Source organism: Spermophilus citellus (assembly GCF_964194105.1).
Source record: "Spermophilus citellus genome assembly, chromosome: 2".
NCBI lineage: Eukaryota > Metazoa > Chordata > Mammalia > Rodentia > Sciuridae > Spermophilus > Spermophilus citellus.
The window spans coordinates 201,211,143-201,224,975 of NC_138183.1; the positions used below are offsets into that span (position 1 = coordinate 201,211,143).

A 13,833-nucleotide genomic window follows, 5' to 3' on the forward strand; every position below is an offset into this window, starting at 1 on the left:
GCAAATGAAGCATTTCTTTGTGTGGCATTTTCCTTCCCCCTTGTGTTCTCCAGGGTACTCAGCTGACACTGAAACTTCTGCATATCTGATTCCTGTCAAGCAGAAAAAGAAGCCACATACTCCACCACCCCCTTTACATTTGACTTTTATGAGCATTTCAGAAAAACTTTTACTAAGAATGTAAGCATGTCCATATACATCGGAATTTGGCACCATTGACATTATGGACTAGATAACGGGCTTCCCTCTCCCTTGTAGGATGTTTAAAGTATCCCTGGGCTCTACCTGCTAGATGTCATCACCCTACACAGTTGTGATGATTAAAAATTTCTCCAGTAATGTCAGATGTCCTCTAAGAAAGCAAAATTGCTATGAACTGAGAACCACTTGATTCAGAATGTTTACAAAACACTGAAATCTACAGGTTTCTTAACCCCAATCAGATAAACTATTTGGGAAAAACAGTTACCATTAGGTGCCAGTTAACTCCTGTTCCACTGCCCCACAAATCCATGTCTGTTCACGGGATAGTGACTGTTTTACACTACTGCAGATTCAGCTCCAGGCCTCTGAAAAGAGCATGCTCAACCCATGCTTATAACCATGGCACATGTTAAAAGAATAAGTGAAGGGATGGATGGATGGATGGATGGATGGATGGATGGATGGATGGACAGACAGATGGATGGGTGGGTGGATGCACACATGAAAAGAACAAGATTTGGATGACTCTTACTGTATTACTTTGGGGAAAGGAATGACATTATGGGCATATGCATGAGAAAAGGAAATATTTTACTGCTTAACTTGAAATTTTTTCTATATTTGAATTTTATTTTTATAATTTAGAAAATTTTAGAAGAGTTCTTTTTAAAGCACTTAGAGATCAAACCAAGCATTTTCTCTTTGATAACAGTTTCTTTAACTTATATTTAAAAGAAAAAAAAAGTAGAAATGTGTGCTGTAGCCCCAGTTCACATTCTGAATATAGTACCGAGTATGAAGTTTGATTATTTTTAACTCATAAGCAAATAGCCATATAATATCAATCTTTGTGAATGGGGTCTATGCTGGGAAAGGGATCCAATGTACCTGGTACAGAAGAGATCTGACATATTTCATTATGTGCATCAGCCTTGAGGGCAGGGACTGGACTGAGAATATTTTCATATCCCAAACCTTTATTTTTATTAATGTATTTATTTTAATTATAAATATAACAGCAGAATGCATTTTGATTCATTGTACACAGTTGCAGTACAACTTTACATTTCTCTGGTTGTACATGAAGTAGCATCACACCATATGTGCAGTCATACATGTACCTAGGGTAATGGTGTCCATCTTATTCACCATCTTCCCTACCCCCATGCACCCTCTCTACTCTCCCTACCCATTGCCCAATCAAAGTTCCTCCAAACCTTACAGTGTGGGTGTATGTACAGGAAATATGTCAAAAGAACTGATTATGAAATTTCACAGGCATGATTTTGGTTGCTCTTGTAATTACTTTATCAAACCAAGATTTTCTGGGCAGGATGAGGTGAGAGGAGAGAGCGACGTGCAGTGGAAAGCCTTCCAAGGGAAGAATGAAAGTCAAAGGGCAAAGGAATGGGGCAGGGAATAAGGACAAAAAAGGATGATTTGTGGGGACAGCTGTTGCTTCTCTTTCCCATCTGCTACCAGCAGAAAGCTGGGTCAGACTTATCCTCTTCAGATCCTGCTCCCAGGCAGCAGGGAACCCAGCATCACAAGCAGCCATAGCCTGTTGTGTGCGAACCATCACTCTTAGAGAACCCATCCCCCACAACCTCTCCCCAAAGGGAAATGCCCTGCTGCCTGGTCTCTTGAGGTCACAGCTCCAGGAGCCAGGGGAAACTGGTTTGCAAGGTGAGGTGCTTGCTTTACATGGGGCAATTGATGCAGGGAGATGCAGAGCAATCCATCTGCCTTAGTGACTAAATAGATCCCTTTGCTTGCCTCATCCTCCTGTGGAAGCAGTCAAGGCGGGAGGTTGGGTGAGGTGACCTTCCAGAGCTGAATCTGTGCTTCTAAAAATAGAAGCCTCCTTGGAGAATCTAGAAGGGGAAGGGAGACTGTGGATGTTGAGGGCAAGAACCTGACTCCCCAGAGCATTGTCAGTATGAAATTGTATTAATTAGACACAGACACCCAGCTTCATAACCTCAGGTATCTCTCAGAAATTGAAACTAAATGAACTGGCTTTTTTTCTATTTCTCTCTCTCTCTCTCTCTCTCTCTCTCTCTCTCTCTCTCTCTCTCTCCTCAAAAAGGAGAAAAAGAGGCTCATGTCTTCTGACCTATTTGAATGGCTGCACATCACACAAAAAGATGTCTTCCCTAGCAGAGGGAATGGGGGCTCCTTATAGAAACACCAGAGAAGGGAACAGCTGTGGCAAAGGGGGACCTTGGGGACAGGCAGCAGGGCACCCAGGGGTCTGGGGCTCTGCCCTTCTCTTTCTTCATGGAGACTACAGGATGAAGCAAGTGTCCAGGTGTGTCCAGGGCCATGATGTGTGGGGTCACGGGCTGCTACTCTCACACTTATGCAGTGCTCTTGTCCAGAGCTACGTGAGGAGCTAGAAGATTTCTGGGTATGGAGTCCTGCACAGGTCACATGTGACTAGGTTGTGTGCAGTGTTCTGAGAAGTGGGGACTTGCAGGAGGGTTGTGGTTGGACAGAGTATATGGGGATACTGTGGCTAACTTGAGAGCACTGTGTAGGGGACCTTGTGGGCTGTGTGCAGACCTCTTTGAAACCCTTTGCAGTACATTGTGAGACTGTGCACACAGAGCCTGGACTGGGGTGGCTATGCACAACTGTGGGGCATCTCTGTGTAGCTTTGTGTGGGGAGCTCTATGTGGACTGTGGTAGGGATGTGAGTAGAGTCACACGGCGGAGCGCCATGGAAGATTGTTAAGACTGTGGAGTTCTGCACTGGAGGTTGTGTTCTGAGCTACAGGGATCCGTGGAGGCTTTGCAGGGCTGTGTGTGGCTAGATAAATGGTGGTAGAAGTCCTGGACAGCCTCTGCAGCTTTACCATCTAAACGTGCTGTGCTTCCTTAGGAAGAGAAGCTCCTAGAGTGCAAGGGTATATTCTTCTCTATGTGACTGACAGGAGAGGAAGAGACACCAGTGACTCTTCATGACTGAGCAAAAGGAGCAGCATGGTCCCTTCCAGTGCCCTGTCACTGAGCCTCATGCACACCTGGACGAAGACATTTTCTAATGCTTCACTCTGCTTTCTCAACAGGACAATGTGGATCTTGGAGAGCTGATGTTTTCCCTCTGTTATCTTCCCACGGCTGGCAGGCTGACCATTACCATTATAAAAGCAAGAAATTTAAAGGCAATGGACATAACAGGAGCATCAGGTGGGACATCATCAATTCAGTCTCTCTGGTTCTAATGTAGTGTCTTATATAGTTTCTAATATAGTAATAAAGCACATTGACCCTGGAACCAAACTGCATAGATTGAATCAGAGAGCCACCACCTTAAGAGCTGTGTGACTTTGGGCAAGTCATGTAACCTCTCCGGGGTTCAGATTCCCATCTGTAAAATAGAGTAATAATAGTATCTAGCTCATTGAGTTGTGAGATTAAATGAGTTAATACATAAAAATTCATAAAAGCAATGTTTGGTCTACATTAAATGCTGCATAATTTTAGTTGTCAGCAATATTATTTTTCTCTCAGGTCTTCTCTGTCACCATGTAAACTGGATCTGTGGTTTGTCCGTCCTGGTAGAGCTTATCTAATTGGTCTTTTTCCTCAGATATCACCATCCCAGGCTTATTGAAGATTGCAGATAATTCCGTTTCCTTATAAAAGTGAACATAACAGTTTGGGTTTTCCAACGAATAAAGGGCACAATGGCTCACGATCACTGAAATCAAAGAACACAAGATACATGATATTTTGTGTCCTATACGTTGGTGTTTTTCTAAAGGGGGGGAAAAGCCTTGGAAAAGTCTCTGCCCTCTAAGTCCCTCCTGGGATGGGTCAGGGGTCAGGAAAGCACATGGCTACACAAGTAAAGAAAGATGGAGAACCTGCCATTGAGCAGGAGTACAGTGTGAGGCATGGGTGAGACCAGCTGCGTGATGCAGGGGTCAGCTCATCACCAGCCCCCATCAGCAGTGCACCACAGGAAGCCCGTGTTCCTTTCTCCCTGGAGGATGGACTGCTTCTCCCCTTGAAATCTGATGACAGGAGGTGCCCTGTACTCCAGGAGATCCACCCCCAGGTGCTCTTTCTCCATGTGTAGGGATTCAGAAATTTTAGGAATCCAGGAATTCCCTTTCTCAAAGCGCTGATCTTTAGGAAAAGATTCCCTGAGGTGGCTCAAAGTTGGAGGTCTGAGGCCTGTTTCCCACTCCTTGGAAGTGTCTGTATTTCTCTTTCTGTCACAGACAAGCTGGTCTTAAATTCTAGCTGGAATGTTTTCTAATTTGGTAACAGATGTTTCACACTATTTTTAAATTTCACACATTTTGAGGAGACAGTGTCCTGTGATTTTTTCTTGAATGAATGACTTAATTATCCTAACTAGTCACTGCCCAGATAGCACGTTAATTAAAATCCTCAAAACTCCAGTCCAGAGGCAGGTAAAGGAGTTCTGTGTACCATTGTCCACGCAAACCCACCATCTACGTTAACCTTCACATTTCCCCTGCTTCTCACGGTCTATACAGATCCCTATGTGAAAGTGTCACTGATGTGTGATGGCAGGAGACTGAAGAAGAGGAAAACATCCACCAAGAGGAACACACTGAATCCTGTTTACAACGAAGCCATAGTCTTTGATGTCCCTCCTGAGAACATTGACCAAATCCATTTGTCCATAGCAGTCATGGATTATGACCGGTGAGAGCCCTGTCTCAGTGCAAGTCTGTCGTGCCCTGGGCAGTGAGAACAGAAAGGAATGGCCATGGATTCTTAGGTAGTATCCCAGGCTGCAGGAAATGCCTGAACGAGTAGCACGTAGAAGGAAGACTGACAAGGAATCACCAGTTTCCAAACCATTCTGTAGAGTCAGATTACCACTGTGCCTCAGTTCTTCCATTCTTTCCTCCCACTTTCTTACATCTTTCTCCTCCTCCATTCTCCCCACACCTCCACCTCTTCCCTTTTTCATGTTTGCACACCTCCCGGAATCTGGGCTTAAAGAAGTGTCCCACAAGTCATATCTTCTGTTGAGCAATCCTGATTACCTTTAGGGAAAAGATTAACTCAAAACAGCAGAATGATTACTGTAGCCAGACCATCAACATTTCTAAATACATAACTTCAATCTTTTTTTTTTGTTCTTGCAGCCTGTTTAATAAAGATCATTTCCATCCACTTAAGTCTGAAAGCAAACACAGAAATGTTCTCTTGAAAATGCTAGAATCAGTATGGATGACAGGGTACATTAAAATGCATAAGATGCTAGACTTTTTAATTAATACAGCACAGAAGAGATATTTATAGCCTACATTGTAGCCAATTGTGTATTTAAAGGACAGATTTGAAAAACAGTCATTTTAATATGCAAAGGAAGTACCAACAGGGAATTATACATGTTAAACCAGTCATTAGACTGAAATGCAAAGTCTCTTTTTAATTAGAAACCTCCCACGTGGTCTGGGAACAATTTTAAAAGAAAAAAATCATTCTGACTTCTAATATAATCTTACAAATATTATTTGTAGCCCAAAATTTTCCCACCTACCTCTGAAATGTCAGCAAGGCAGCACCAGTGACCTGAACGCGGTCTTCAGCAGATGCTTGTATGACGCATGACCGTCTTCCAATCCGCCTGCCTATGGCTGTGACAGACCTTATCCCATCTCCTATGGGCAACACACAACACCATTAGTGTCAGACCCCAGGAGAGGGTGTTGACTGCCAACTGTGGAAGCCTAGACCAACACTTTTTAAGCTATTGTCAAATTTCCTACATCGACAAATTTGATTATGTGATCTCTGCCTCAATTTAATTATCAGTAAACTCATTAATCTGGACCGGAAAAATCCATGACAGAATCCATGGAGTTTCTATATGCATCTGATTTTAATGATTATAGACCTGAGTATCCTTTAAACTATCTCCCTTCCCTTCTATTCTCTTTACCACCCACACACAAATAGGAGAAAATTACTCCTCTTTGCAGGAAGGAAAAAGGAAGGGAGTACTGGGGACTGAACTAAGGGGTACTCGAATACTGAGCCACATCCCCAGACCTATTTTGTATTTTATTTAGAGACAGGATCCCACTGAGTTGCATAATGCCTCACGTTTGCTGAGGCTGGCTTTGAACTCGCCATCCTCCTGCTTCAGCCTCCCAAGCCACTGGGATTACAAGTATGAGCCACTGCACCTGACGCAAAGGATTTTTTATTAAAAAAAAATTACTAAGGAAAAAACAAATTGGCCCAGACAGAGACCCACCCAGGGAGTTTCAGAAATATCATCCCTGAGGTTAAAAGAGTTATTTGTACAGTTGAGAAATCAAGTTGGGTCAAAGAACCAAAAATTGGATTTAGAGGGAAAGAGAGAACAGCATAAGATGATATCCATGTTCTCTTAACAAAATGGGGAGCAAGAAGACCCAGGTTCCTCCTCCAATCTGCTCCATTTGTGGGCTCCAGACCAGTGGCTGTGATCCAGAGCTGCTCGCTCACCCATCCTGAGTAGCTTCTTATGGTGATTTGAATGGCCATTATTGTAAAAAAAAAATAAAAAATAAATAAACTTCCTTCAAAGGGTTCCCTTTACATTTTATGGATATGGGGACCAATGTAGTTCCAGAACCAGAGATGGCATTCTTAGCATGCATCAGAAGTTCTTTGAACACAGAGTTCTTGGGAATAAGCTAAGCCATTCAGTGTTAGGAAAACTGGGGTACAACATTGAAAGTCCTATTGGCTGTTAAGCTTGGCCTATTGTTTTAGATTAGGGAATAATATAAAAATACCATCTCCCCATTCCTGCCATCAATTTAGTCTTGAGTAACTGATGCTCTTATATACCAAAATATTAAGAAAAAACTATTGTGGGCCATTTTCACAGTGTAGGTCACAATGAGATCATTGGCGTGTGTCAAGTTGGCAACGAGGCTGAGAGGCTGGGCAGAGACCACTGGAGTGAAATGCTGTCATATCCTCGGAAGCCCATTGCACATTGGCATTCCCTGGTGGAGGTAAGATCTAACCCTGCATATTCCACTTTGCAAAAGAGTAAGTACTTTACTGTCAAAAATGCAAGAACTGACCAGTCCTAAGAGCACCAGGATCTAGTCATAGATGGGTTTCCCTGGTTGCAATTCCTGGGGTCGTTGGGACTTGCATTCAATGCAAGTTTCAGTCTGTGCCCCCATTAATCGAGTAGGTTTTGAACATTGATCAGGAGTCATTCCTTACTTTGATTGTCTTTGTAAAAGATCAAGATTCTCTGATTCACATTATGGTTTTGGGTGCCACCTTGATCTTTTGGAGGGCCTGTGCAGGATCTGGATGAGTGCACAGTCTTAGTCCATCATAGGTTGTCTTGAACCTGACTTCTTGAAGAACTTGAATGGGAGAGCGGAGGCCTGGATTTTAGAACTGTTGTTCTGGGTAAATCAGTTAGAATCAGGTTCAACAGCATGTAATAAAAACAACAAACCACAAGTCAACAACAGGTGAAATGGAAATGTCTTTCTTTCTTGTATATAAAAGATGTAGAGGAAGGCAAGGTAGGGTATTATAGTGGCTCCATGATCAACAGACACCTGGACTTTGTCATTCTGCTTTACGGTCCCATTGTAGTTTTGTACCTAGAATTCACCCTGTTGTGTAATATGGCTGCTAAGCTCCAACTATCTATCACACATCTTCTAGGCTATAAAAAGGTGCAAGAGTCAAGAGAACACACATTCCTTTTTTAAGGATTCTCTTTGAGATCTCATGCATCACTGCTACTTATGCTTAAATTAGTCACAGAACTTTGAATGTTTCTAGTTGCAAGGAAGTTAGAAATATATTCTTTTTGCTCAACTGTGGCAACATGCTCAACTACAAAACAGGGCTATGTTTGCAGAGAAGAGGAGGGTAGGATACTGAAGGCGACTGGCCATCATTCTGCCACTCTCGTCTCATTCACTACTCCCTCCCCTATCTCTTCTCATTCATTCTTATCCTATTCGTCTTTGCATATTGATGCATTCATTTGCTAACTGGTTCCCTCAAAAATAATTCACATCCACTAAGTAACATTTCTAAAGGTCAAATGCCATGCATGTAGGTACAGAAAATACAGATGTAAATAAGAAGTCATCTATTATAGAACTTATAGATAATAAGAGACAGAAGAAGATGGTGCATGATTATTAACATGTACATCATAAGCATTATCATCCATATAAAGTGCTACAAGAGCACAAAGGAGAGAGTTGTTTGTTGTACTTAGAGGAGGTTGTTCATAAAGCCTTTCTTCTTTCTGCTCTCAGTAAGTGAAGAGGACAGAACCCCTAGGAATGGGATCACCAGGAAGTGGGCAGGAGCTATTTATGTGGGTGCAAGGGTTCCAGGCAGAGAACTGTGCTCTCCCAGTGCAGGCAGCTGTTCTCAACATAATCATCCTGAGAGACCAAGACCAGAGCCTCACACTGTGTGGGCTCCATTGCCTTTGACAGTCATGTGAGTCTAGCTGGAGTAATCATGCAGGGTAGTGGTGGAGAGGTCAGAGGCTCCCAACTCAGGTCTTCGGACAAAAGGACATTTCCTTAGTTGAAATGCTTGAAACTCCAAGCATCAGGGCCTCTGGGTGAATTCAAGGAGATCCTAGGTCCCCCTAATTTGCAGGTCCCTTAAGACATCACTACCCTTGGGCCATAGAGGCCAAGATTCTCTCTTTCCTGGACTCAAAATTAATCCCTCAGGGAGACCCAAAGGACCTAAAATTGCTTGAAAAGTAGCTGGGGGGGGCTGACCCTGACTGAACCATATATCACTTCTTCCTCTCCTGGTAGAATTCTCAAAGGAGTCTATCTGTGGCTCATTAAATTGTCCGGGCCTGCCACTAGTAGTGGCAGACCAGTTGTCATAGACGTCCTGCATCCTTAGATGGTGTTGTTGACTTTAATTCTGGTTTGTAATCAGGAATGCCGAAGCTCTGTGATACGAAATGGAAAAGAGTAAGGATGAGGGTGATGAAGGGCTGAGGGAAATGAGCTCTGACTCTTGCACAGGCAGTGACCTTGACAGGGGAGTAACCCTGGTGTGTATGGGGAGTGGTTTACACACCCAGCCCTGAACAGCAGCAGGTGTTATGCAAAGAGAGTGGTGGAAAGCAGACCTTGGAGGCCTCCCTGTTGAGGAAGAAGTGCTGTAAGACTTGGTCACCTGGGAGATATCCCTTAAACTCTGAATGCTTAGCTTTTTTGCAAGTCCCTGTTATGTAAGTGAGAAAGAAATGTCTTTAGGGTTAAACCACTGAAACTTGGGAGTTATCTGTAGAACAGCTGGAATTCCTTCAGCTAATACAATGGCCATTTCTCAACTGTTGCAACAGAACTAAGGAAATGGAATGCCTACACCCCTGATATGAAGGGCAAGCCAAGGGAGGCTGCTTCTTCCCTGTTGCTTCCTGTCTCTTTGAAGTATGCCTTGGACTCCAGATCCATCTAGAGAGGGGAAGTGATGCTTTCCCTTTTAAAAATAAACATGTCACTGGCAGAATTAGGGCAATGGTACCAGATGAGATGAAAAGCAGTCCTGGGAAGTGGTCCATGCTCTGTAGGCCTCCACTCTTACAGGGCTGTAGACAGAGGCTTGGAAACACACACACTGGAGTCAGATGGACCTAGATTCACATTGCTGTGCTGCCACCTGGGTGTTGTATGTTTTCTCATCTCAGTGGCCATAACAGAACCTGTCTCCTAAGGGTGGTTGTGAGAATTAGACAATCTAATCTATGTGAGAGGCAGCACTGTGGCTGGCTAATGGCAAATGCTCAGTAGAGTACTCACTTATAATCATTATACATGCCCCACATTCTGACTGGGTGCTGTGTGTCCTCATGGGACTGTGTCACACAAGGGAAAGTCATCCATAGCATTTGCCATGGAGAACAGGAGAAAGGCCTGAACTCCATTGAGCTGTCATCTCAGATTGGGGTAGGAGAGGAGCTGACTCAGGACTTGGCTGGACATAGATGCCCAGATTTAAGTTCTATCCCTTTTCCTATTTTCCTTGGCTATAAAGATAAGTTGTTATTTTACTCTCTTAGATTTCTGCTTTTAAAAAGAACCAGTGTTAAATCCCAGTCTTCTTGACAAGTATGTGTGTTTGTGTGTACATATAAGTGTACATATATGAAAGGTGGGGGAGCAGGTTAGCACTGAACCCTGAACCCTGCAGAGATCTGGCAGCCTGCTTGGGCTGCATCCAACACACCCTGACCTTGCCAGAGCAGGTAGCAGATGGAGTCTTCAAAGCCAGTGAGTTCAAAAATCCTTTTCTGTCTCAGGGATTCTGGATGGCTCCACTGCATACTCAAAGGTCAGCCAACACTGCTGCCTTTACTCTCCATGATGTCAAAAGGCTGGGGAGCTGTGTAAATTCCTCCCAAGCAGGCCACTGGGCACTCAGGGATAGGAAAGTCCCCTCCATTGAGGGCCAAAGGAGATGACAGAGCACTAGGGGCCATTACCACAGCTCCTGCCTCTATAGAGCTGTAACAAGATGGTATTGGCCTGACATGTGATAGCACCTTTCCTATCCTCCTGAATGTCAAGCTGAATTACATCATGAACTTTGGGAAGAGCAATGGGAAATGGTTGCAGGTTTCCTTGCTTCCTGTGTAGTTCTGGGTAATTTCTGTACTCTTGAGGAGTAGGCTTGGTTTGATGGGAATACCAGACACAGACACCATTTGGTTAAAGCAAATTTTAGTTTTCTGAGAGAATGAAGAAAAGGGTGTCAAATCATATATAGTAAAGATCAGCCCATTATTCTAATTGACAGAGGTGCAAGATTCTAACTCTGAAAGTCCTATTTAAGGGATGCTTAAGTGTAGATCAGTCTTCCTCTCTTTAAGCCCAGCCTTTGTACATACATGTATATCAGGCTAAAATGATTCTGGACTAGTCTGGCTGTCTGACCTCCTGACTGAGTCTGCTGCCCATCTGTACTCAGGGTTATTTGATTTCTAGCACAACTATCTGCAATTATGGTACCATATACTCTGAAATGAATAGAGTCCTCATTTATTACCCTCAGCATCATTAACCCATTAAGTTCCAAGTTTTCAATTCTGTGAACATAGTAATCATTTTTTTCTTCTTTTTCTGGTACCAGAGATTGAACCCAGGGATGTTCTACCATTGAGCCACATTGCCAGCCCTTTCTAGTTTTTATTCTGAGACAGAGTCTCTCTAAGTTGCTGAGAGCCTCTCTGCTGAGGATGGTCTTGAACTTGCAATCCTCCTGCCTCAGCATCCTGAGTGTTCTCCACCATGTCTGGCTCGTAATTATTTCAATGTTCCTATAAATGGTATATTTGTTGCTCAATTTAAGTTTTTATAGGTGTTCTACATCTGAGACAATGAGACAAAATAGGTTATTATGTGAAAATAGAGCTTTAGGCTTAAAGCAAATGTCAATTACCCAGACATGTCTTGAAGTTATACTAGCAGCCCCTTTCAACCATCTCTAGATATTATCTATTGAGTGCTCAGCAGAACCTACCTGAAGTCTTCAAGGTTCCCAGGAGAAAGCATCTGATTGCCTAGGTTGGATATTGGAGATATGACCTGGTACCCATTCCAACAGAAGTTTGGAGAATAGACTTCTTGAGAAGAGTCCAGAAAGAACAAGGGAAGTTGACTACAGTAAACATGACTGCTCCCAAACAAGTTTGAAGTGAGATAGTGAAAGACTTAAGCCTTTGGGCAAGTTATTAATTCACGACAGATTTAGGAAATAAGATCACTTCTTCAGGAAGGATATGGGTAGAAAGGACACAAGAGCTGTGGGAACCTTGGCCTGTACAGATGCATGGTATTTTCTACCTGTTCCTCTAGCTCATGTTGGCGCAGGGCCACATTTGCCTTCAGCTTCCCCTCAGTCTATCTGACTTTGGGGTTTCAAGCCTGAGCTGAAGCCAGAATCTCTCCTACCCATCTCTATCTCTTCTTCAAAGGCTTTCTACTTCCTCTTCCTATCTGGTAGAAACTTCCTTTCTACTATAGCATGAGTTCTTACTAACTATGATTTATGTTCAGGACTACAAGGTTTCCTTTCAACATGTAAAGGAAATGTTCAGAACTTAGAAGTGCCTTTTCTCCTAACAAACCTTGGCTTTAAGACTGTTGTTTCATTAAGACTAACTGACACTAGCTGGTTGTCCACCTTCTGTTATCTACCTTCAGCTTGTAAAAATACAAGGTATGGAGGCAATGCATTGGACAACATGATTTATAGACAATAAAAATGCCATCCCTATTACGTAGATATTGAATTAGTATTTGATGAATAAATGAAAAAATAAACAAATGAGGTACAGAATGGAACAAATTGGATTTCTTTAATCCTGAAGTTACAAACTCCCCCATTCAGTGGAATTCAAAGTAGAAATCAGTTCTAGGGAAGTTATAAAAGAATAAATTTGCAATAGGCTGCTCAATGGAGATGGCCGGAGTTAAGCTTCAAGTTTTGATCACCTTTCTTCATTTAGAAGTACGTGAGCAGAGGTTATTTACTCCCTTGGTTTCCATGAACTCCCATCTGATGACAGTGGCATTGCATTTTGAGTATAATTTGAGAACTAGTAAAACACAACCCCCCCTTTAAGCTGATATAGGTGGTCAGGTTCTGGAGTACTTCAGTATCTCCTTTCTGAAGAGAGAAGAAGCACTCGGAGAAGCACACAGTGTCCCTGTGTTGAATAGCAGACTGCTGTACCCAAGTGAGAACTGGTCGAGGATGACAAGGGTGCAAGCATCCCTCGAGCGAGCTGCTCTCACCAGGGAAGCACTCTTCTTTTAATGCCTTGCTCTACCCATCTGTGAAGATAAAGAGGAAAATGAAGGGAAATTGGGAAGTGGTGTAACATAAAGGACTTATTCTTGGGTTTTTGTTTTTTACCAAAAGATGAACTATTTTTGATGGTGGAATTTAGCAAGTCAGTGTCCAAAAACACTCGTAGAATCACTGAATCATAATTGATTTAAAAGAACATAAAAATGTGCTGTGTATTCTGGATCTGAAAACATTAACAAGCCTGATAGAATCTATGCCTGATGACATAAGTGACCAGGACACTTTTTGGACAAGCAGGGACGATTAGTGTTAATGGGTCTTTGTTTCTAGCTGATGGAGGTTGGCAAGCAAATCCAAGACCACTCAGATTTTCCCAAGCAAATCTTCTTTCCTGTATTGAATTATCTGTAGGGAAAAAAAACAGAAGGATGCTAAGTATTGTCTCATCTTTAGGTATGATACAAAACCAGTGACTTTCCCAAAGGTCTGGAGAGAAGAGAGTAATCATACAAAATATGGGAGTGCTCAAGGTAAACACTAGAGGTATAAAAGATAATGACAATGTGGTGGAAAATAACATTTCTGCTTGAACAGAAAGTCAAGTGCATCTTGACTCTCCTCTCATTCATAAATGGCCTTGCTGCAGAAGTCTCTTCCCTGGAAGGTCACACTTGAATAGTTATTAAATAGAAAGGTGGATGACAATGGGCTTGAGCTTCAACTTTCCCCATCTCCAAGAACAGCATTCATGGGTGAGTGTGACATGATGGGATGGGCCATTTCTTCTCCCACAGATTAAATGAA

At 42.8% G+C, this 13,833-nt stretch overlaps 1 protein-coding gene across 2 annotated transcripts in view; it reads left to right on the forward strand.

Annotated features, from left to right (window-relative positions):
* The window catches only part of SYT9 (synaptotagmin 9), a 185,419-nt gene that overhangs the window by 134,017 nt on the left and 37,569 nt on the right, over positions 1–13,833 (forward strand). Inside the window, exons 4-6 of one of the 2 annotated variants that reach the window (XR_014018141.1) lie at positions 3,276–3,396; positions 4,719–4,890; positions 7,084–7,208. Coding sequence is in view for 1 of the 2 variants with exons in the window: in XM_081262235.1 (XP_081118361.1) it covers positions 3,276–3,396; positions 4,719–4,890; positions 7,079–7,208 (423 nt within the window). In the remaining variant the exon portion in view is untranslated. Of the gene's footprint in view, positions 1–3,275; positions 3,397–4,718; positions 4,891–7,078; positions 7,209–13,833 lie in introns of both variants that reach the window. The other variant, XM_081262235.1, reaches the window with a different exon arrangement.